The sequence below is a fragment of the Pleurodeles waltl genome, chromosome 6, assembly GCF_031143425.1.
Source record: "Pleurodeles waltl isolate 20211129_DDA chromosome 6, aPleWal1.hap1.20221129, whole genome shotgun sequence".
NCBI lineage: Eukaryota > Metazoa > Chordata > Amphibia > Caudata > Salamandridae > Pleurodeles > Pleurodeles waltl.
In genome coordinates, this window is record NC_090445.1 from 994,238,693 (window position 1) to 994,263,104 (window position 24,412).

Consider the following 24,412-nt stretch of genomic DNA (forward strand, 5'->3'; position numbering starts at 1 on the left):
ATTCCATAGCTCAGGTTATACTTTTTTACATGTTTCTGGGAATTGATTAACCCTTTTAGTTGAGTTCAGATCTTCTTATCCTGTTTTTGGCTGTGGTTTTCCATGTAAACATTCATTTATTTGCACTTCCCTACCTTTGTTTATTGTCCTACTGGTTGAGATTTGCACCTAAGTACATGCTGACACCTGAATGATCTGAAACACTGAAAGGACGAATGCAGGTTTCAAATGATTTCCTTATTTTACCTATCATTTCTATCATTGCAAACTTACATCGAGCTCTGATTTGCTTACTAAAGCCATATAGTCACCTAAATATTGTGTATATTTATTCTCATATGTGTGATTATAAGTATAATATTAATAATGGTTTTAAGAAAATTAAATACTCAAATTCTTAACAATGAGATTTTCTTGATTTCCAGAAACTTACTTTGCTTTTGCTTCTGCATCTTCATAGGCCTTGTTCGTGACATCATCTAAACCCCCAATTAAGTGCTTGAAAGAGCTGAAAGGAAGAACAAATTATGTAGAATTTAAAAAGCTTATACTTTCATCACTAAAGTTAAAAACATGAAAACAGCATTGGCCAGCAAACTGTTAGTAATTTTAACTGAAAATGCCAGGCACCAATCACTTGATCACACAATGAATAGAAGCCTTTAGGATAAAATTATAGATGGCTATTTTTAGTGCATATTCCATGTCAAGACTGCAGAACATAAATATGCCTTAGAGAAGAATAATTATGGGATTTCAAACAAGCAACTATTCCAGACAGAAATATGCGTGAAGTGTATGTACCAGCTACCCTAATGATTGCCTGGTGCCCAGTTAGATCTTTAGTGAAAGGAGAGATATGTCATCTTTTGAGATTTTGGATGGTGTGGGAAATAACAGTATGAATGAATATATTCAGATCCATTGCCCTAGTGGTGCTTTACTGCCAAGATTTGAAGATTTATAGCAATATGTCATATAGCCATCATATTAAATCATTTGTACAAGATAAACTAGTTTAAATGAAGTAAAATAAATATTTACTCTTTAGTTCCATACGCATACAGGGAGCTTGTAATAACTATGACTCCACTGTTCACCAGTAATAAGAAAATTACATTGATCCTATTAATTAATAAGTTGTGAGAGTTACGTTATGATCATGCTACCCCTGCAATAGCAAGCTGACAATATGACATTCACAGACAATAAACTACTGTTTAAATAATTAAAACGAAACTGGTTTTCATCTACTTTGAAAAACTTTTCCCTGACCATTCAGCCATTAGCTGATAAGCAGATTTTTAAGGCAGCATGTTTATTTAATGACATTTGGAAGTTCATTACAACCAAGCAGGAAACTCTCAGAATGTTATCACACAAAATACGTCTTCTTTTAAAAGTATTGTTCATTAAACTGCTTAAAATAATTTTTGCAAGCAGTTACGAGCTGCATGAGGGTGTATTGGATTTGGAAGTAATTATTCCACATTTATTCTGCAAATCTGCAAAAACCCTATACCATTCATAAAAAGGAGCACAAGACCAAAAATGTAAAAGGGGTTTCGAGGAAGAGAGATCTTTTGACCAAATATTGTAATTAACAAAATATTCCGTACTGTACATGCACAAGAGGATATTGCAAGCCTTCAGTTTACAAAGGAACCAATTATTTGCGGTCACTCCTCTATATGCTCTGAATGTTTGATAAAAGATAGATTATTACTGTATATTTAGAATGGTCATAGTAAGCTGTAAAAGCTGGAGCGTAAAACTGGTAAAGATCTGTAACGACAATTAAGTTGTTATATCAAACCATGAATGAATATAAACATGTTGTTATTTGCTTAAAATTAGATGCAAAGGTCTAAACACATTTGTGTGGTGCCAAAAATTACCGCAAAGATCCATACCTACCAGTAACAAGAAAGAACTGTCATATGCCAACGAACCATTGCTTTATTCCTAAATAGGGTCATTAAGTTTCCAAAGGGTACCCTTACATACACAAAATGTTCTAGATTATACCTAAAATGTTTATGATTTGTGAAGCAGTGTAATTTTGCGATATATTGGTGTTGACATCTGTTATGTCATTTCAATCATGAGCATTGTACCAAAATGAAACTGGCAAATGTCACGTTTTTTCCTGTTTTTGATCATAACGGTAATACAAACTTAAATTAATGTATCTTTTTTAAAGAATTGTAAACTTTTCTAAAAAGAAGGTCAGTTTATGATCCTTGTAGACCCAAAATGTGCCTTTAACAAAAGTCGATTTCAGTTCAGTACGATTGCTACCTCATAAAAATCTGTATGAACATTGCCAAAAATATAAACGTTTCACATAAGTTTAATAATGAAAAGATTCTCACTGACTGGCCTAGGGCAGGAAGCCACAGCTAAGTTAAGGAGAGATGATGAGGGTTAACGTTATTGCATTTCCTATTCAAGTTTAGTAGGATTTTTGTTGTCAATCAAAAGATAACACCTGCTGAACAGATTGACATCAGACTTGGAGTTGACATTTCTGATTACTACAATTACTACATTGTTTTGTTTGTTGTAAATCAGGCTTCCAATGACAGAAAAAAAAGAAACTATATCATGAATGTCATCAATCATATGATGTCATGAAGATGGTCATGAGAAGTGAGAAATGTGGATGTGTAAATGGCAAAGCTGAGAAATGTCAGATGATTTTAGCTTTCTATCATTAGCAAATATCCAAGCCAAGGGGTTTCAAGGAACTTGGAATAGTTTCTTTAACATTGGATAGCCTGCAATCTTAATAGAGAACTGTAACATCACATTAAGAACGCTTTTTTTAATCCAAAATTATAAAGTCATTAGTTAAAACATGTTTTCATAATGCTTAGAATGTTAAGCCTATTTGATGAGATTACTAAAGAAGTACACATTCACATAGTTTGATCATGGAAAGATTTGTGCTGATAATCGATTAACAGCAAATGAATCCAAACTGTTTATTTCCTATTCAAATTTCAATTGGTTGTGTCCTTATTGATTGCCTGTTCGATCTCCAACACAATTGGAGGTTATCTCATGTTTGCAGTTACTAATTTTTCATTGTCCACACAATTGATGATGATGTATTTTGAAGAGCAGTACAATTGCAGTGGACGCAATTTAGGGCCATATTTATACAGCCCTAGTGCTACAGGAGCGTCACTTTTTGTAACTCTCCTGTCGCGCTAAGCACAGTACCGTATTTACAAGGTGGCATTAAGCCACTTTTTGTGGCTTAACACCATCCTGTAAATACGGCCACTTCCCACGCAGCACTGTGCGTGGAAGGGGCGTGTAATGGGTGTTGCTGTGGGGGTGCCACAGCAACAACAATTGCATTTTGACGCTGCCTCAGATTTATGAAATCACGTAAACCTAAGGCAGTGTCAAAATCTAATGCCACCCCCAGGGGTGGCATTAACAGGTTGCAACGAGAAGGACTGATTTTATTCCTCCTTGTTTTTTGCTTTTTCTATGCGTGCTGCATTCTGCCGCACGCATAGAAAAAGGAAAATGACAGAAATGGTTGTTTATGCAAGAAGGTGTCCCTTCCTGCACATAAACAATCATTTGAAAATGACGCTTTGGCACTTCTGTGTGTGCTGCATTGTGCAGCACACACAGAAGTGCCAAAACGCCATTAGTGATCGTTTGACAGGAAAGGACACCTTCCGGCACATAAACATTTATCACACCCTTCAACATAGAAATTCTTGCACAATGGTGCAAGGATGCCTGCGTTGGTGCAGGCAGCTAAATTGAGTGCCAGCTCAGGGGGAAACGCAGGGGTGTGCCAATTACAGTTAAATACGGCACACCCCTACATCTCTAAAGTGACGTAGCGCGGCACTGTCAATTTTGGTGCAGCACCGCGTTGCGCCACTTTCCAATAAATCGGCCCCTTATTTTGTTAATGAAATATGCGATGTGGAAATATGCAAGAAGTGCCTTTACTAATGGGAATAGAAAGGTATCAATAAATATTAAAGTGTTTTGCTGTAGGAAATTTGTGAATAAAAAAATTGGGAATCCTGATGGATAGTTTTTTCTCTTGAAGATCTTTGCAGTAAATGTATGGTGGCTTTCTTGGAGATGGTCAATTCGAAGATATTTACATTCACCCCAATCAATAGGTTCTTCTTCATACCATGTTTTCAACTTACAGGTATATGCTTTATTTTATTCACAGATTTTCCATCTGTGGTTGTGAACCATAGTTGATCTTCCAGTTGTATCTGAAAATATGGTCATATTCACAATGTTGCCCACTTTGACAGAGAGTTCTATTTTAAAATGTGTCATGTCAGATACCTCTCTCACATTATTAATTCATTTGTATGTCAAATGAGGTTTCCTGTATTATGGTCATTTAACCTGTTCATTTTGTATATCATTGACCACTAAATTCTAGCACAAATGTAAAGTTGGGTCCTTTTCCAGACCACTGTAACACCTGTCTCAATTCCACTGATGTGTCATCATGTGTTCCAAACTCATTATTTGCTCTCTGCCAGTGTTTCATCCACAAGAGTCACTAGTTCTGCAACTCTATCCCTATCTTTAAAGAGAGGTTAGTTTCCACTTTTCGTCTCTTTGTAGTCTCTGGATGTGGTTCCTTTGGGATGCAGGAAATGTTTGTGTAGCTAGATTTCTTCCAACATACTTGTAGAAATCCATGCATATCTCTTATTCAGAGAACAGTGTTCTGGGCACCATTCTGCCAGGTCCATGGAGTAATGTACTTTGCTGTCCTGATAGAGTACAGCCCACCACATTTAGATTTCTCTGCCAGGCAGGCAGCAATCTCTGTATCTTCACCAGAGCTGCAGTTGTGGTTTCACTGCACAGAAAACACCAAAACCTTTCTCAGTGGTCCTTGTATTCTATGTGCCCATATGGATATTTGTTCTTCAAAAACCAACTCCCAAACTGGAAATTTGATATTGAAAACAAAAGCTAAAATGTCTCTAACACATTGGGATCATTCTCCCGGTGTGTGGTGGGAGTAGGCCATTCTTTGTTTTCCTGCTTGGTACTGCCAGGCTGTCAATGACAACCCAAAAGAGGAAAACAGAACGTTGGAGGGATAAGGACTAAATTCAGTAAATGATCTAAGGTCCATTTACTAACAGTTCAATGTGCAGCCGGCTGTCGGTCTATGGTTACCCCCATTGGAGCCACTGCAGGCTTCACCATCTTAAACATTGCACTTCCCTAACTCTAAAAGTGAGAGCGAGTTTGTTGGACTGGATACTGTTCCACATTTATGTGAGAGAACCATACCTGCCAAAACATAATACTCATACAATTTTTTTTTTGCTTTGGAGAATCTGACTTTCGTTTCAAGGACATCTTTTTGCTCTAGAGTTAGTTTTCTTAAACGTGCTTTGACCACTTTGTTTTCTTTGGTTCACGATTTAAATAATTCGGTCCTATCCCTGATAGTGATATGTCACTTCCTTTGGCTCCCCCCTTTTAAGGGGCTGCCTTCTCCTCTCCCTCTGCCTTCCGATCTCTCTCTGACTTTTGAGTTGTTTTGTGGGTCCTGTCTGAGCTTCCACATTTCTCCTAACTCAATTGTGTATGTGATTCTTTTCCTCCTATTGTGCTTGCATCAGAGCTCTCATTATGGATTTTTGTCTCACAAACCTGTGTGTACCACTATTTTCATAATCTATTTTGTACCTGACCAGCTTACATTTCTTCTTAAATGTTATTTCTGAATCAAATGTTTCCAGTCCTATTCTCTTTTTTCTACAGATTGATGGTAACAGGGGCGTCTCCTCCACTATGACGGAAGAGTGTCGCCCCCGCCAGCAGGAGCAGCTGCAAACCTTTCACTATAAAACAATAATAAACTTTGTTTATTATTGACTATAAAACAATAATAAACTCTATTTATTATTGTTTTAGAGTGAAAGGGTGGGGCCATGTGGCTGTGACGGAATGAGAGGGAGTGCACTGCAGTCCCCCTCAATCCACATGTATGTTTGGCCGGCTGTCTCGGGCCGGCCAAACACACATGTGCTCAGGGCTCTCTCAAACCCAGAAATGCAGGCACTGCATTGCTGGGTTGGAGGCAGCGGGCAGAGACTTCCACTCTGCCACAGAGCGCCCTGGCTGGGCACTCTGTCCAATCCATTGTTAGGACTGGACTCAAGACAGGCTGGGAGCCTGTGCCTGCAGTCCAGTCTACGAGCGGATGAGAGCAGCGAGGCACAAAGCAAAAAGGTAACTTTTTTCCATTATATATATATTTTTTATGTCGTGTTTTCGCACCAAGCCCCAGCCAAGCGCTTTGCCGCCCCTTTTCCCTCCCACAAGCCGCTACTGGATGGTAATCATCATAAACCTAATCAGTCCAATTTTTTCTCTCATACATTAAGGTTTTTGCTACATTTCTCTCTTTTGTTTACAGGCATGTTTTTAGCATTACTTTATTACATTTCTAGGACCATCCTCTTGAACTTTGTCTGCACAGCTGGTGCCAGCAATAGCCGTAATCTTCTTAGGGTTTGTCAGAAATCGAAATACTCTTGCGTGTCTGCCCTGTTCCACCACCTCCTCAATTCTTTCTTCCTTATTATTTCAATTTGGTTAATGACTGGTTTTAATTTATTTTCTTCTGGTAATGCTTCCTGCATTCACTGACGTTTTAATGCTTTTAATCAGATACCTTATTGACTGTTTGTTGTTGTTTAGTTTTCCTTGCTATTGCAGTTAATGATACTACTTTCCTGATCTTTCACTTTATGGTTCAATTTTAGTTGAATCCTTGTGGGCATGCACCTTTGTATTTTCTCATAGATGCAACCTGATGAATTTTAAACATGCATATGTAGGCCACGTTTCACAGAAAATATTACGTTGTGTAGTGCTTTGGCAAAACTCATACAAAATCACCCTCCTCTCATGAGTTAGCCCACCCCTGCATACTCTTCAGGTGTGCAAAACAGATGCTCAGCCTATGAGTTAACCCACCCCTACTCTTCAGGTGTGCAACACAGATGCTCAGCCTATGAAGTGTGACAAAATGCTCAGATATATGTATAAGTGTGTGCGTGTGTGATTGCTTATACATTTTGTGCCATTTCATTAAAAAAAACTAAGGCCTGGTTATGAAAAGTTTGAGGTAGATTGGTAAAGAGGTTGAACATTTATTTTCAGGGTCCCAATTGTTAGATTTTCCATTCAATATTCCACAGAAAACGTATATTTAAGTGGTACATAAACATTTGGAGGCACACGATTATAGTAGGAATGGAGACAGCAGCCACCAATATTCATTTTTTGATTTTTATAAAACTCTGCAAAATAAATGTTTCAAAATGCCACAATAGCAGTTTGGCTAGTACACTATCCTGCAGACCAAGATGTTTAATATGAGCTAAACGTCTGATTGACTCCAATAAGTGGAGCATTTTTCTTCTGGTGGCCATATTTGGGGTTCGGACCTTAAGCGTAGTTTGTGGTCCCACCTTGTGAAATGCTACTTTCGTGTCATATTTGGGTGCTTCAGTTACACCCAAAACCTTGGGGAACTAAGACACATCATATAGGTGTGGAAAATGTTCTTAAAACATTAAAAAGCATACTTCTTGGCAAAGGTCTGGAGACCAGTTTGAGACCTGCATATCTCGTGCTGCCATTCAAGTACATTTTGGGTAAACTTCTATAATTAGAATGGCACTGAAAAATAATCAGATTTGTGACAATATTTTTAAAAAATCTGCAGGCCATGTATTGGATCTATGAAACACATAATTTTAAAGCATACCAGGGCATACCCTCCTGGTGATGAATCCAGTACCCACAGTGCATGGGTTCATATCATGTCCTCTGAATACAGCAGGCATGGATAGCTGACCACTGGGCAGGGACAAGGGCTTTGTTCTGTGTCCAGTATGTGCACATGGGTACCGGCACAGTAACGGTGACGTCTTGAGGCATGCCACAAGTCCACAAATACCACTGAAATTCACCAGTTAAACCCCCCAATACACGGCTCATGGTGTGATATATCACATCAATGATGATACTATAATGCATTGTCATCACAGACAACATTGACTTTGTAACCACTATTTATCTGTGAACTGAACCAGTACATACAAAAAGCATGCCATGTGGGATAGATAAAACAATATTTCGATTCCCGGATGAATAAAATGTGCACATTGATATTGTGCAGCAATGTACATTCAACACATACCTGTTCTATTTAATGGAGACTTTACATAGATGCATGCTTTGGATGCTGTCATTTGTGTAATACATTTAGAGATGTACTAATTATCATGGTGTAACAGAAACCTGAATTATTGAAAATGTGAGATGCAATTCAAACCCGAGATACTCATTATCTTACAATGAAATAGGTTTTTCTTCTTCTTATAAAAAACCACAGGCAGAGGGCTGAAATTTGTAAACATTTGGTTTTGAAAAAAGATATCCACAGAAGCACATATCACAGTAGGTCTCATTTAAGCTCCTTATGGTTTTTGACAGCCGTAAATCATGCACATTTGTGAAAGTACTTAGACCATATTTATTCTTTTTGACGCTGAACTGTGCTAATGCAGTTCAGCATCAAAAACTTTACTGCCGGCTAGCGCCATACCAAGACGCCGATCAGGTGTTATATTTATGGTATGACGCTAGCCGGCAGTAAGGGCGGCTAGTGTCATAGAAAAGGACTCTAGCCGGGTGAGGGAGGCATAGGGGAAACATGGGGTATAGTGTCAGAGGATGCCTCTGCCCAGACTAGCGTCATGTTTTGACTTTAAAACCCAATGGACATGACTCCTGTTTCAGTTAAGACAGGAGTCATGCCCCCCAGGCCAATGGCCCAAGTTAGGCCCTCCATGGCACTTCGACAAAAATAAAATATATAATTACCCATACCTACCTCTACCTACCTGGGATATGGTCTCCCCATCCTTAGGTGTCTTCCTGGTGTGGGTGGGGGTGAGTGAGGTTGTCCCTGGGGCCAGGGAAGGGAACTTGTGGGCTCTTTCCATGATCTCTGACCATGGAAAAAGGCCCACAGGTCCCCTAACGTCGGCTCTGACCAAGGTGTTAAATAATGACGCTAAGCAGGCTTAACACCATTATTTAAGGCCCCTATCCCACCCCGTGCTAGCTGTTAGCATGGGGGATAAATATGGCACAAGGCCCATACTGTCATTTTCTGGACGGGAACGCCTACTTTACATCTCATTGATGCAAGGTAGGTTTTCACATCCAGAAAATGACGATAACTCCATAACTTTGGCGCTAGACGTGTCTAGCGCCGAAGTATAAATATGGAGTTGTTTGCGCTGAATTAGCATTAAAAATAACGCAAATTCAGTGCAGAGTATAAATATGGGCCTTATTCTTGTAACAAAGCCTGTAGTGCATTATCATTTCAGTGCACTGCTGTTACAGGGATGTGTAATGAGGAAGATTTCAAGAAGTACAACTGCTTTAAGTCAGCAAAAGCACACCGAAAGGGCAACAGTTTGTACGTGAAGCAGAAGTCACCAAGCACAGAATCAGGAACATGTTTTTATAAACAGATGCTAAACGAATTAACTATCCAGATGCACAAGAAAACAAAGATTTACCAAAGCTATCATTTTGGAAAGATAAAGAAATAGGTGCAGCAAAGACAGCAACAAAACATATTACACACACAGAAGTATATGCAAAAGCATGTGCACTCCTCTCCCTCCAACCTCGCGCACACAAACACACACACATACACACATACACACACGTAAGCAGTGCAAGGGTTTTTCACAGTCAGCAGGTACAGCCTGTGCAGCAGCATTGCACACTGAACTCACAAACATAAATTGTTGTAGCACAGGCAGCAGCAGTATAATGAACAACTCCCAAACGGAATACTACTCCCTCCCACACTGAAGAGTCACTAAGTAGGTAGTAGTAGCATAGGATTCTCTTATTCACAATGCATGCAACATCAACGATTATCTCAGATACATGGATATCTAATCCTGATCCTGTTATTTGTCTGTCACAATTTTTTTTTAGACTGGCTCTTACTTTCTCATTGGTCGCCTGTCTAGCTGTTGTTTTTCTGTGACACTTTTTTTACCTTATCCTCACTCTCTCACATTAGAGACATCTGCGCTTACACTTCAGCATCCTCCTGCAGCTGGCCCTCACAATGTCATCTGTTCACTTTACACTGCCCCTTGCCTATTGCTTGTCGATGACCTTTGGTCACAACAGTCCATGTTCAGGATCTACAACAATGCATAGAAACGACACACACATTGAGGACCTTGTGTACGTATCTTGCTAAGAGATGTGCCACCCAGAGGACAACATGAAGGGGCATGAAGGTAGGCTTTCAGAGATTCCATTTATTGAATATACGATTTTCAATAGCCTAGTCATCACTCCATATACAAAATTATTGTAGTCTAGTTGGTATACACAAACTCTGTGGATTTTAGAACTACAAGTTGTCAAATAACTATACTTTAGGAGGAATACATCAATACATTGAGCAAGTATATATGAGACCAGCAGCAGACTTTTAGATAAAAGCCATTGCCTATAAATGATGCTGTCATGGTAAAGCTTCTCATTTGAGAGGATAGAGAACTTTCTCTTAATATCAGAAGAATCAAGTTAGGAGAAAATGTGCACTCAGGGAAGACTAGGAGTAAAGAGTAAAGAGTGAAAAACAGAACAGTATTTCTTTTACAGGATAGTTCAGCAGGTGAATAGTAGTATTTTCATTCGTAATGTTCAAAATTCAAATGAGAAAATGAAGAGCTGTAAGCAATGAAGAAAGACGGATTGATGACAGAATTGGTGATGGATGGACGACGCATTCTGGATGAGAGTAGATAATTTTTAGACAATAGGGCCTGATTATGAGGCTGGTATTCATGAGACTGCCAGCCCTGCTGTGAGAACGGTCCGCCTCACTCCAGGCAGTCCAACCACCACATTACAACACAGGCTGGCAGGAGCACCTGAAGACTGAAGTCCCTGTCAGGAACATTGTTTCGGATGGGCTGACGGCAGACATAATTGTGGTCAACCACAACGACACTGCACTCAGTGCCGTCATGGTGATTACTACTCAACTTTCTGCCAGTCTTTTCATGGTGGACATGCAGAAAAGGTTGCAGAAAGCCAGTGCCAGGGGCCACAGGGGGGCCTGCACTGCCCATGCACATTGCATGGGCAGTACAGACCCCCCTGCCCTGCACCCTCAGAATGCACACTGTCTACTTTGCAGACCATGTGCATTTTGAGGGTGCTAATGTGCTACTATATTAAGGGAGCTGAAGACAATACCGTAGCACTGCTCCCACTGGTCAGCCCGGCAGGAACATTGTAGTACAACTGGGGGGGGCATGGCGGGCATGATGGCAGCATCCTCCCCTCTAGTTTGTCAGTCAGTTCATCTGACCACCAAACTCATATTGAGGCCCTAAATCTCCTAGCAACCTCAACACATCCACCATGACTTGTCAGCTGCACTTTCGCCATCCTACCACTATACACTATGGGAAAATCATCACTAATGAACATGTGGAACTTTTGATTTACTAATCCATTTGCAAAAATTGGTTGCAAATTGCACACCAATGTTTCTCAAATAGGATAGAATTTTGCAAACCAACCATTGTACTAATAGGTCAGTTCACAAAATTGCATGCAATCTCAGAACAACATGCCTAATTAATATGCATTAGGCAAGTCACATTTTATGACCATCTCTTATTTGTTGCAGTCACAGGGGTAGTACCCTGCAAGGGACAGCAGACAAAGCATCTCAATGATTCCTTTCGAAAACAGATTTTTTTAAAGCATCCCTTAATCCGTAAGAAAGGCATTTTTAAAAAAAGGTTTCTATTTTCCAAAATTTGATGGGGCATAGGCAGTGGGCGCCTGGATCACTACTTTCTCTCTCCCACCTGCCATCCCAAATGGGAGTGCACACTCCATGCCATGAGCATCTATCCAACCAAGCACAGGGCTACTGCTCTAAGAATGAGTTCAGACAGCACAATCAGCAGAGTCCATTGAAGAGGATTACTCTAGGACCAATTGCTACAGCTTTTTTGTTAGGCAATACTCTTTCTCATTATCCTAAATGTGAAGGAGCTCTTTCAATTTATTTGCCACTATTTTGCCAAATTCCCTTTTTACAATGCATGCAGGGTTACAGCAGCCCTAATTTGGCAAGGGTGTGTGGTCCATGTAGCTACTTCTCAGTCTACAGTTCCTTTGAGATACAACACAAGTAGTTTTCCATTTTATATATTAAATCATGTCTATGCACAAATGTTAAAGTATCCATCACTTCCAGAATTGAACCTGTGCAGCTTTCTTGAAAATCACCTATGTTCACTAATAACCTATAATAATACATTATTAAGAGTTCAATTTGTTAAGAAGCCCTATTGGCTGAACCCATTAAGAATGAAATTCATTACTCTGAGTTGCGTGAGCGCTTGAACCATGATGGCTGCCTCCCTCTAGTTCCTCGATCCGCCCATATTATCGACGAAGCTTAAGTAACTTTATGGCTAGTTTTACCTCTTGTTCCTGAGGTGAAAGGAATTTGTTGAACCTGAGCTTCCTGTTGAACTTATGTGGGGGCTATCCTTCAACTTCTGAAGGCATCTTCTGCTTCCAGTCCCCCCTGCACAGTGCAGCTGAGGTTTCCTGTCACAAAGGTGGAGTCATACTAGGAAACGGCACGGCTGAGGCCTAAACCACTCTCACAGTTGGTTTTAGCTGCTGCACACTTGGCTTTTATGGTGACTTTTCTGTATAACATTCTATATTCATAATTTTAACTGTGCCTGTCTTAATTTTTTTTTAAATATATTAACTTAGAAGGGAAAAATATTCATATTGTTATTAACAAATGTAAACAAGCAATCTCTCTTCTTTCTGTCAAGTACAAAATTATGGATTCTAATGAACCCTCTTTATCTAAATTATTGGAGGAGCTGCAAGCAGTCCACACTAATTCTGATAATATTGCAACAGAAATAAAAAATATTTGCAAAGACATTGCCAGCCTTTCTATAAAAATCCAAGATAACAAATCAAAAATTTACAGTGTGATGCTTATTACAGCAAATATTATTCCGATGAGTAACTTATTACTGGATCTGGAAATCACAATCGGCAATACAACTTATGTATTTTCAATTTACCAGAGGTTGTAGAAGTTAATGACTGAATGCAATATTAAAAAAATGATTACCTGGACTTTTATATCTAAAATTCCCAGAAAAATAAAAAATTGAAAAAGCACACAGAATTCCTTCACACCGTAACCCAAGCCATTCTGAGCCTCATCAAATGATTTTTAAAGTTCTTCACTATCATCATTTAGTGATGATTCAAAAAGCAGCTAGAGAGTTTGCGACTTTAATGGTAATAAAATCTTCATACACCAAGACTTTGCCAAAGAAACTGTTTAAATTTGCAAACACCTTGTGGAGCTTAGACCACGACTAAGAAGTTACAGTTTTTGTATATGGCCTTTTCAACTCATCTTTTATTAGAATATGGAAAGATGGTATTTCCAAGTCTTTTCAACATCCTGAAGATCTTTGTGCATTTTTGGAACAACATTCTACACTATAAATGGAAACAACTGACTTGTGTTAAACATGTTTTTCTTATAACTAGCCTGATTTTGTCTAATTCTTATATAAGGGCTTTGTTCAGGCAAGTCTTCTTGCACATATGTGTGTGTGTGATTCTGTAATATTTAGGTTTTCATTGTGTCTTTTTCTATCCTTTTTCCTTTTTTCCCTGTTTTCAGAACTACTTCTTGATCCTATAATCTATCTCTTTTCCTTATACTACATTTTTTCTTTTATGAATATGGATAATGTTAAAAGGATTACAATTTCTTCTTTTAACGTTAAACATTTACAATACCCTGCTAAATGAGTTAAAGTTGTATATTACTTAGAAAGACATAAAGCAGATATTTCCTTATTTCAAGAGACCCATTTTGACAATCAAATTCTGTCATATATGAATAAAAAGTGGTTTTGTACTATTGTTCATCTCCTGCAGTAAATGAAAAGAATGGTGTTGCTATTCTTTTTGCAAAAAAACTACATCTCCAAATACTAAACAAATGTACTGATACAGAAAGTTGCTATATAATAGCAAAAATTAAAATTGATAATACAATTTTTTTTTACTAGATTAAAGTATACGGTCCCACAAACGATGATCCCAATTTTTGGTCTCCTTTTACTTCAGAAGTCCTCAAACTAGTTAATGTTCCACTTATTACTGGAGGTGATATTAATTTAATATGTGACCCCTTATTGGACAGAATATCTCAAGCCAAATATTGTCCTCCTAAAGCATTTTTCACTTTTTAATCTTTTTTTTAATCAACCAAATTGGTAGACATTTGGTGTCACCCAAAGAAGAAACAGTTATATTTTTTCTAACCCTCATAATTCCCATTCTCAAATTGATTATTTATTAATTTTGTATCACTTAATCCAATCAGTTTCTGATCCTACCATTCATAATATAGATATTCACTTATTTCAGGTGTTTTACAACTTAACTCCACTCAACAATCCAAATCTCACTGGTGTATGAATACGAATATTGTCCTGAATGACAAAAATAAATCAAAACTTTTGTCAGCATTACATGATTATTTTTCTTTCAATCCAGATGGAATTGCTTCACTTGTAAGTTGTTGGGATGTCTTTAAGGCACATATCAGAGGGGGTCACAGTATTCATTATGGCACATGATAACAAAACATTTAACGCCAAACTTCAAGAATTAGATAAACAAATACCAAAACGTGAACTTCTCTTGATTAAATCTAATGATAATAAATACAAAATATAATTACAGAAATTTGATATGAGTTAAACTCCATGTTAGGCCAAAGAGCAGGCATACAAATTTCAAATAAGAAGGCTAAATGTTACTTCAAAGTTAATAGAGCCAGACAAATTTTGGCAAATTATCTCTGTTTTAAAAAAGATAAAATTTAAATTAATGCTATTCATTGCTTAAATGGTAAAATGGCATCATCACAAGAAGAAATAGTTAAATAATGTTTTTAATAATATTCATATTTATATTCTAATCCCCCAGCTTCGGATATGCATAATATTGAAAATATTTAGAGAAAAATTGGATGTACTAATTTCACTAGACAAAAAAAATCTAACTATTACATCTCCTAAATTGGGTAAATCAACAGGACCAGATGGTATACCTGCTGAATTTTATAAAGAATGTTCGCCTTACCTACTACCTCACTTATTCAAACTATCTACTCACTTTAGTATTTCAGGAGCAACCTCAGGATATTTTACTGAAGCCTTGATTACAGTTCTTCCAAAGCCAAATAAAAAAAAAACTATTGTTTCGAAGTACCGCCCTATATCATTAATTAACCAAGATTGTGAACTGTATACAAAAATTCCTGCAATTAGACTGGCTTCTGTTGTTGATTCTATCATCCACATTGATCAAACTTGTTTCATGAAACATAGACATTCTGTAAATAATATGAGATTATTATTCCATGCAATTGAAGTACATTGGCAGTATCTATTTTGCACCTTATCTACATTTCATTTTGCTAATCCTTTTATTCACATGATTTCAGCACTGTACTCTAGTCCATCCACAAGAATTTTTATGAATGGCTAACTCTCTAGCAAATTTAACCTTTTCAGAGGTACCCGTCAAGACTGTCTTTTATTGCCTTTACTCTTTCTCCTTGCTATTGAACCTTTACTCATTGTCATGAGAAATTGTGCAGAAATAAAAGGTATTACTTTTAATGATATTAGTATAGAAACGTCAGCATATTCTGATGACGTCTTATTGTATATTTGTCATACGGATTCTTCCATTCCCCCTTTAGTAAATCTAATTCGAACATACTCCCAAATTTGAGGATACACTTTAAACACAAATAAGACAGAATTATTTTCCTTTACATTTGTATTGTACCCCTGGTATGCCCCCTAATAATTAAATAATATGGCAGAAGGAAAAACTGAAATATCTTGGTATCCTATTCTATTTTCCAATACCATTAAACAGTCAATTATGTTGAACTGTGATTATATTCTTAATCATATCAAAGACAAATTTCATATATGGTCTACTTTACATTTGTCCTGGTGGGGCAAAGTTGACTATATTAAAATGGTTATTGCTTCAAAAATATGTTATCTTCTCTCCATGATTCCCACTCAACTCCCTCTTAAGTTTTACAAAAATTAGACAAATATATTTCTAAATTTATTTGGAATAATAAACCACCCCTCAAAAGCTGCAGAAAAGTAAAAATTGCAAAATGTAATGGTGGTCTGTCTTGGTTTACCAGACATTTGTTTAATTATCACAAAGTATTTATTTTAAAACAAAGCATTTTCTGGTATACTAAAACAGGCTTTAATAACATACCTACATGGCTTTTTATTGAACAAAGTTTGCTTTCGCCATTCCTGGTATCTGCATTATTAGCTATGTCATCTTCTAACACTTTAATAAAACGATCCTCAATACTAAAATCTACAAAATTAATATTACTGGATTTATACACGTTTTTCAAACATCTTTTTTTAGTACCTTAAATATATCCTTATGGTACAATCCATTGCTAAAACGCAATAAAAATATAAATCTTTGGCAATCATGGATAAATGCTAGTGTTTTTTACTTAAAATATTTACATCATAACAATACTTTTTTAACTTTTGAAGAACTACGGCAAAACATTTTTCTGTCCCCATCAGATATTTTTAAATATGAACTTTTATGTAATTCCATCCTTGATTCACTACCCAACAATTTTCCTGTGAAGATTATCTGTGATTCTGAGGTTTATGTTCAAACAATAGATACTTTGTCTCATGCAGTGTCAATGTATTACAAGAAAATGAACAATAGCGAACGGAATAATATTAATTTTCTCTCCTCTTTATTGGATATATTTCTTTCTTAAAACATATGGAGAAAAATATGTTTGAATAATATTTCTGGATGGCTACTGGTATCTTTATATCAAACTAATTCCTTCATATTATTTGATTGTTTATCGACTCCACTAAAACTATTTAATGCAAAACTACTAAATTCTCCTAATTGTTGCAACTGGAATATATGTACAGTCATGTTAAAACATATGCTCTATGAATGTAATATTGTTTTGGAAAGAGGTTTAGGGTGTTATTCCAAAATGTTACTTTTTTCAGATAAACTTTCATAGAATATGCTGATCTGTAAATCAATTTTACTTTCAACAAAAATGTCAGATTTGAATAACAAACTTTTAGATTTTTTAATATTTGCTGCTTTAAAATCATTTACTGCCAGTTGGAAAACTGTTTCAATATTATCAATCCATACATGGTGCTCATGAATAATTTGTACTAGAAAAGGAGCAGATCTGACTATGTTGGGTGTTGTTCACAACTTATCTGGTTATAAGTCATTTTGGAAACCGATTGATAATTATATAGCAATATATTTATAAATAAATGATAATATTATACTGTATTGTATAATACAAAATGTCTTTTTGATTATAGAAGTAGCTCTAATATGCAAAAATTGTAACAATGTTATTTGTTGATTCCCCTCTTTTATTTTAATTTTAGTTATTGTTATAATGCAAATGTCATAGTTTAGGCACAATTATTATATTAAAGTTAAACTGTATATTTCAAGGTACATTTTTTGGTGCTCTGTTCTCATGTCATAAAATTCAATAAAATATTTTGAACTCTAATAATGAACTTCAATGTTCAGAGCTATCAATTATGTTTTTAGGATTCACCTGCACAGAGCTTACCCTGTGCTTGTGAAATCTCTTATAAAATCAAGGTTCTGCAGTGTACACAAGGTGCCCATTTTACTGTTTACTATGTGTGGACTGTGCGGGTAATGCACGCCCAGGCATTCTTGCATAAGGTGCTCATTTATTAATCTTTTTATCTTATTAAATTAATTTACCCTTAAAAATGTTAATTCAACATAAAGGAACTTCTTTACATGTTATTGGCACTATTTTAATGTACAATATTGCTTTCACGTTTTACAAACTATGCTTTGAATTTTCTTAAATTTTTTTATTGTGCAACTGTAGTCTATCATAACAGTGTGCTTGTTCCACACGTGAGCATGGTGTCAGGATAGAGTAAAATTCTTGGCAAAGGTTCACTCTGACACAGCCGTCAGCCAGAGTTATGCAATCCCATTGGTTGTTATTAGAGTCTCTCGACCTCAGAAGCTATGGCTTATGAGAAGGATATGGCTTTTGGAATGGTCTGGGCTGCAGCCACACCTCTTCCGGTAGGGCACACGTACTGCTGACGGGAGGGCACATCACAAATGTGCTCGTCCCCAAGCCATGGTTACATGGCACAGCAATCAAGTCTTGTGTGTTCTCTTGTCTTTACACAGCTACCTCATTAGAGGAACATAGAAAGTCAATCTTCTAGTGAACGCTACGATGAAAAACACAATATAATTATTACACTTCAGGAGTTAACAAATAGTTATAGGTGAAATATCTAAGTGTTCCCATGAAATTAATGTATTAACTTAATATGATTTGAAATGTAGTAGAAATCCGAAGAAGGGGTTACAGCTCAAAAAGATGCTCTTGTACCACATAGCATATCTACACTGAAAGCTGCAAGACATGTGTTGCGTGACCCCTCCCCACCTCAGCCCTGTTTTCAGACATATTGCGGGCTGCTGTGCAACATGGCTCAAGGGGAAAAAAGCACAATGATACGGTCAAAGCTGGCCGCTTCATAGTGCTTTTTTTTTTTTTTATACGTAAAGCCATGTTGTGAAACAAATTGGCTTTGCCAATACTTGTTTCATTTTTTTAAGTTAATTAATTATTTTCACAGTTTCCGATCATCTCATTAATTTGTCACATTCCTACTCATAACCATACCAAGTTTCTCAGCTAAAAATCCACAATATATTACCAAGTACATTTGTTGTTCCTAAGGTGCTGGAAAATAGAAAGTGCTGTTATAGTGTGCTCTCAATTGACATGCTTTTCGTATATATGATAAACTATATACAAGCATTAAAACTCTTTTTTCCCCTTCCCACTCTTTTAGCATACAAATACTCTTTGTTATAAACCCTTATTTAACTATATTTGAAATTTGAGCCGGTCCCTTAATTTCCAACGATTAGTTATCACTGACTGGGCTATTAATATTGCTCTATATCACCAAGCTCACATGTTCCTCATCTTTATGCCCATATGTCCGGTGCTTCTTAATAATAAAGCTTTAGCATCTAGTGCAAGCAAGGCTACTAGAACCTTCTGATGATATGGTAATGCTTCATCTGAAAATCCAGACAGTCTTGGACAACTTCAGATCATATGTTCCCACGCACCCATTGAGTTACACCTGGGGCAATTGTTCAAAATATTAACATTCAACTCATGTAATTTCTTTGGGTTACAGTGCACTAACCACAACAAGAACATCTGCATACACTTATTGGTTCCCTCAGCATTTGAACACTGAATATTGACATTTCTGACCAGTTTCCTTCAAGCTTTTTGTCAGCTTTCTTGTGGCACATGTGAAGCCATCTTACACATTGCCCAAGCTTTGTTTGTATTTTTATAGTTATATATTACCTTCACTCTCTCCCTGGAGTTCTCTATAGAGAGCAGGAGAAATTTCTTAAGTACACTTTGGAGATACTCCAGTGTGTTGGAGACCTGCCCTAAATGAAAGATTGTCTGTCCTTCTTCCCAAGAAATTATTTTATTGTTATCATTAAACCAATCTCCTACTCTCCCCAAATTAACCCTTTCCCACTTTCTTACTGTTTCCTGTAATTTTGAGGGAGCAAAAAAATTGGAGGAAAAATGCTGCATTAATCGGTGTGATGCTGAGGTGGTTCCATAACTATTTCTGCTTCAAATAAAATTATAGTCTGATTTTTAATGAATTTGGGATTTCTATTGTAAAGTTTAATAAAGGTTTAGTATGGTGGAACCTCCTTCAACATATTTTTATAGAAATACCACTGACACCGTAAGTATATTGTGGAGACTAGTGTGCATATCCAAAAAACAAACACCAAATAATATGCTTTCTTGTAAAGGATTTTCCAATCATGCTTTTAACAAGGTCGCTTGGTCTCCTCTAATTACATTTCTTTTTTTTAAATTGGGCAAGGTGGAGAATCAAACTATAAAGGTGATCTGGCTCATCAAAAACCAAACCGTATATTGAGAATACTGTAATTGCCACTCACTCGCTTAACACCTCTACAATCGCCCATCTCCCTTTCTCATTGGTGAATGATTTAATAATCTCAGCACTAAACCTGTTACTTGCTAAGATGGCTACTACTCTATGTGCTGCCAAAGCAGCAGAGTGCAGCAGAAGCTGAAATGGGCCCCAAGTAACTTGCTCCTCTTTCTCCTTACTAATAATATGTCTCCTGTAAAAGCACTAAATTTAGTTTCTCTTTTTCCAACCAATTTAGGATAGCCTGCATTTCTTCTGATTTTAGAGCCAGTTCGCATTCATAGATAGAATGCTAATTTTATACCTATCCATACAGCTCTTCTATTCAAATAAAATTACCATACAGCCCCAACCCTGGAGGTCCCCTTTCTCCTATATCATGGTTCTCCTACTGCCTGCCCTCTGTTAATGAAAACATTGTTCAGATCCCAGAAACTATCTTTTTCAAGCCAGACAACAGCCTCACTCTCTGGCTGAGGCCTCTTCTGCTCTCCCTATTGAACCTCCTATGTCCCTTGCTATTGTACTTCTCCACAAACAACCGACCCTCTGTCCCCCTTAATTACCCATGTGCCTTCTTCCCTCTTTGAGTGCAATGACTGCACTCAGTGCCCTAATTCCACCAGAAGAGAGGTTAGTTTTCTTCTTAATTTCCCCTATTTTACCACTTAGGGACTGGGCTAGTGAATTCTGGCTTTGCTTTAGTTCGTGTATCTCCTCCAAATTAGTCATCAGTGTCTCAATTCCAGTATTGGAGAGCTGAGCTCCTGCATCAGCAAGGGCCTCTGTTGGATGACCCTTATCTTTTACAGCATTAGTTAATCCTGAAGTTGTGTCAGGCACTTAAGACACCTGATACACCTAGTATGGTCAATGAGATATAGGTACTTGAGATGGGTTGAATACTGACTGTAGTACTGTAGTATCTAAGGGCCAGATGTAGCAACTTTGCAAATTGCGACTTGCAATGCAGAACGGTTCCTTAAAGGAAAACGAGCTGCACTTAAAAAAAAAAACGAAACCTTTTGTTTCTGAATTTTTTCAGGGCAGGTAGTGGTCCCTTGGACCACTACCTGCCCTGAAAAAATAATTTGGGGTCCAGTCACAAAGGGGAAGGGGTCCCATGGGGACCCCTTCCCGTTTGCGAGTGGGTTACCATCCACTTCAAGTGGATGGTAACTGCGACTCCATTTGCGACCGCGTACGCGGTCGCAAATGGAGTTGCATACCACTCCGACTCGTAAATAGAAAGGGAACACCCCTTCCTATTTGCGACTCTGAAATGCATTTTGCGAGTCGGTCCTGACTCGCAAAATGCATTTCTGCATACCAAACTCAGGTTTGCGACATCTGGCCCCATATTATTGGCATTACCAAGACCATGCCTAAACTGGCTTTCATTCCTCCCCATGTCTCCACTTAGCTCCAACTCTGATAATTGTGGATAGGGGGAGGAACCATTGTGTTCAGCTGGGCTCTCCACTGAATTCCCACTTCCATTCCAGCTGTGATCTGTGAATACCTTAGCCACAGGGGCACTATTGCCACCCCTCCCCCATATTACTTCAGCTATCCTTCGTGTGGATTATCAGAATACTTCTTCCTGCCTTGTTGCTTAAAACTGAATACAGTCTGGCACTACTCTTTTCTGTTCATTTCCCCCAGCTTTACCACGTGGCAAGTCATTGGATCTGTACTTTATCTTCCTCAGTGTCTTCTGCAGAATGTTTCTGCGTGCCTGCACACTCCTGGGCAGGATACTCTACCAAGCCCATCTGATCACCCACAGCTGATAATATTGAAACAAACTCTAGAACATTAGGTGTCTTTCAAGCTAATTTGCTTTATGCTTGTTAGTCATAGGGGCACCCCCACTCACCATCTACACCTTCCCCCAGTCTTTCAGAGGGAAATTGCTTCCATCTTTTCATCAGCAGCTTTCTTACTACCAGTGGCCACACAGCTCTACTCCTTGAAGGGTATCCTGGGGCCTTTCTTGGGGGTGAGGGAGTTTCTTTGTTCTTTGCCATTGGTAGCCTTGAGTTTCCCTAACTATCAACCAATTATATATTTTATGACTTAATCAATAGCTTAACCCAGTCCCATAGGCGCACAGTCTTAAGGTTCATTATTTCATCCTTTTGCCTTTCTCTTGCTCCTTATTACAGCCTAATCTCAGCCCTTAGAGGCCGTAAGACATAAATGTCTAGCTCCTACTGCAGCCCAGCAATCTTGGATCAGGTCATCCCTCTCCAAATGCCAATATCTCTCTGGTACTTATAGTGCTCATATATCCTCCCATATGTACCAAGGAGGCCAAAAAAAGAACCCAGTGTCTAGCATACCATCGTAATTTTATCGCATCTGTATCTGAGTTTTAGCCAAGCCTTTAAGACAAACTTTATACAGAAAGTGCTCTTTTACCTGCTTCTTCCACTACCATGGTGTCATTTAGTGTCAGTGAATGACCTCTGAATACTGCCAACAGAGAGTGCCCATTCAACCTACTCTTCTTAGAGGATAGAGGGAAAGGCTCCCACCATTGGCATCACCAGCCAGCGTCTGAGAAGTCGTTGGCAGAGGGAACGTTTTTTTTCAGTTTCCTCCCCATTCCACAGTTGTAACAGAAGAGGCAATTTTGCGAATTGTTGAGGGTGAATAGAAGGGAGGAAAGTCTCTCTCAAACAATGCAGAGTTACTCTAGCCGAAACCTCACAGTCACTCGTTCCTTTGATCTGAGATATCCATCTGCATGACTGCTGCTGGCATTGCAGTAGGGAATCTTGTTGAAGAGTGGCATCACTGGGGGTGCAGAGACACAAAAGGCGAAGTTGCGCATCATCTCAGCACTTGTTTCAAATCTGATGTCATCTGTTATTGCAGTACATGGCTAGTGCCAGGTTTTTTCACTCACTGTTCAAAATTGCACATTGCCACTCTCTTCCCAAGCAAATGGTATCATATTTGGTGATTCCAGGGGCAATATGATGCCCCCTTTCTTGCTGTGCTATAGGCACAGCAATAATTTTGTAGTCTTAATCTAGCACCAGGCATGTTCATGTCTTTGATTGTGGTGTAGTGTGCATTTGATGGTGATGGAGTATTATTCTGAACAAGTCTTGGTTAATGTGTGAGACTTTAGAGATCATTCAAGTCCAGCTTCTCTGCAAGCCCGTCTCCCCCTTCAGGAAGGCATATTGTATTTCTTTGCATTTTTAATATGTGGATGAGTGACTACGGACAAGTTAGTTTTGTAAACCGCGTTGAATGGCAACAATTGTAACAGATTAAACTATTGTCAACTCTGGGTGAATTTGCCCATTGCCTTTTGCCCGTGTCTGGTCTCTAAAATCCTTGGTAACTTACATTATTCTTTTTCTTTGTTGCAAGGCTACTGTAACCACACTTCTCCTCTTATACTTCCAATGAAATCCTGTGTGTTTTACATATTCATGATAAATGCAATGTGTTTGCTTCAGAACTGTATTTGTGATGAAAATTAGTACACTAAAAGTTAAGGACATTTTATTGGAAGTAAAAAAAAATACTAAAATAAGGTAAGCATAATCAAACTCTTCAGGTTTCTAGAAAATGTACATTTTGTTCCCAATTTAATAAAGGTTTTATTGGATTCAGTTTAACACTGATGATGCTACGATATGTAATAACATCATGCATGCTACTGTTTCAGACAGAAAATATTGGACAGACAGATCTATGCTACTTTTAAAATGTGTGATAATGCCAATTTGCTAAGAGAGAACACACATTTGGCAGTCTTCTTGCATCAAATTTTCTCTTCTCTGGGACCTCTGTTAAACCTCCTTGCCACCTGTCATAGGACAAACTACATTTTATTGGCACTGGTAGAGATCTGGTCTTGATCCACAAAAGTTTTTGGCACCTTAGCACAACCTAGATGCACAATAAAGGCATGTTTAATTCTCCATTCCACCTCTTGATTTACAGAATCAGAATAAAAAGAATGTGCAATTAACCACTATAAAGGGGTTGTGTTAGGGGAAAGTATTCATGCGAAATGTATGAACACCAACAAAGGCATAGATATGTGCACATGTATA

At 37.8% G+C, this 24,412-nt stretch overlaps 1 protein-coding gene across 2 annotated transcripts in view; it reads right to left on the reverse strand.

Annotated features, from left to right (window-relative positions):
• PRKG1 (protein kinase cGMP-dependent 1) overlaps positions 1-24,412 on the reverse strand; it is a 1,945,024-nt gene that overhangs the window by 172,789 nt on the left and 1,747,823 nt on the right. For both annotated transcript variants that reach the window (XM_069239875.1, XM_069239874.1), the window contains exon 9: positions 434-508. In XM_069239875.1, coding sequence (XP_069095976.1) covers positions 434-508 — 75 coding nt within the window. The remainder of the gene's footprint in view (positions 1-433; positions 509-24,412) is intronic.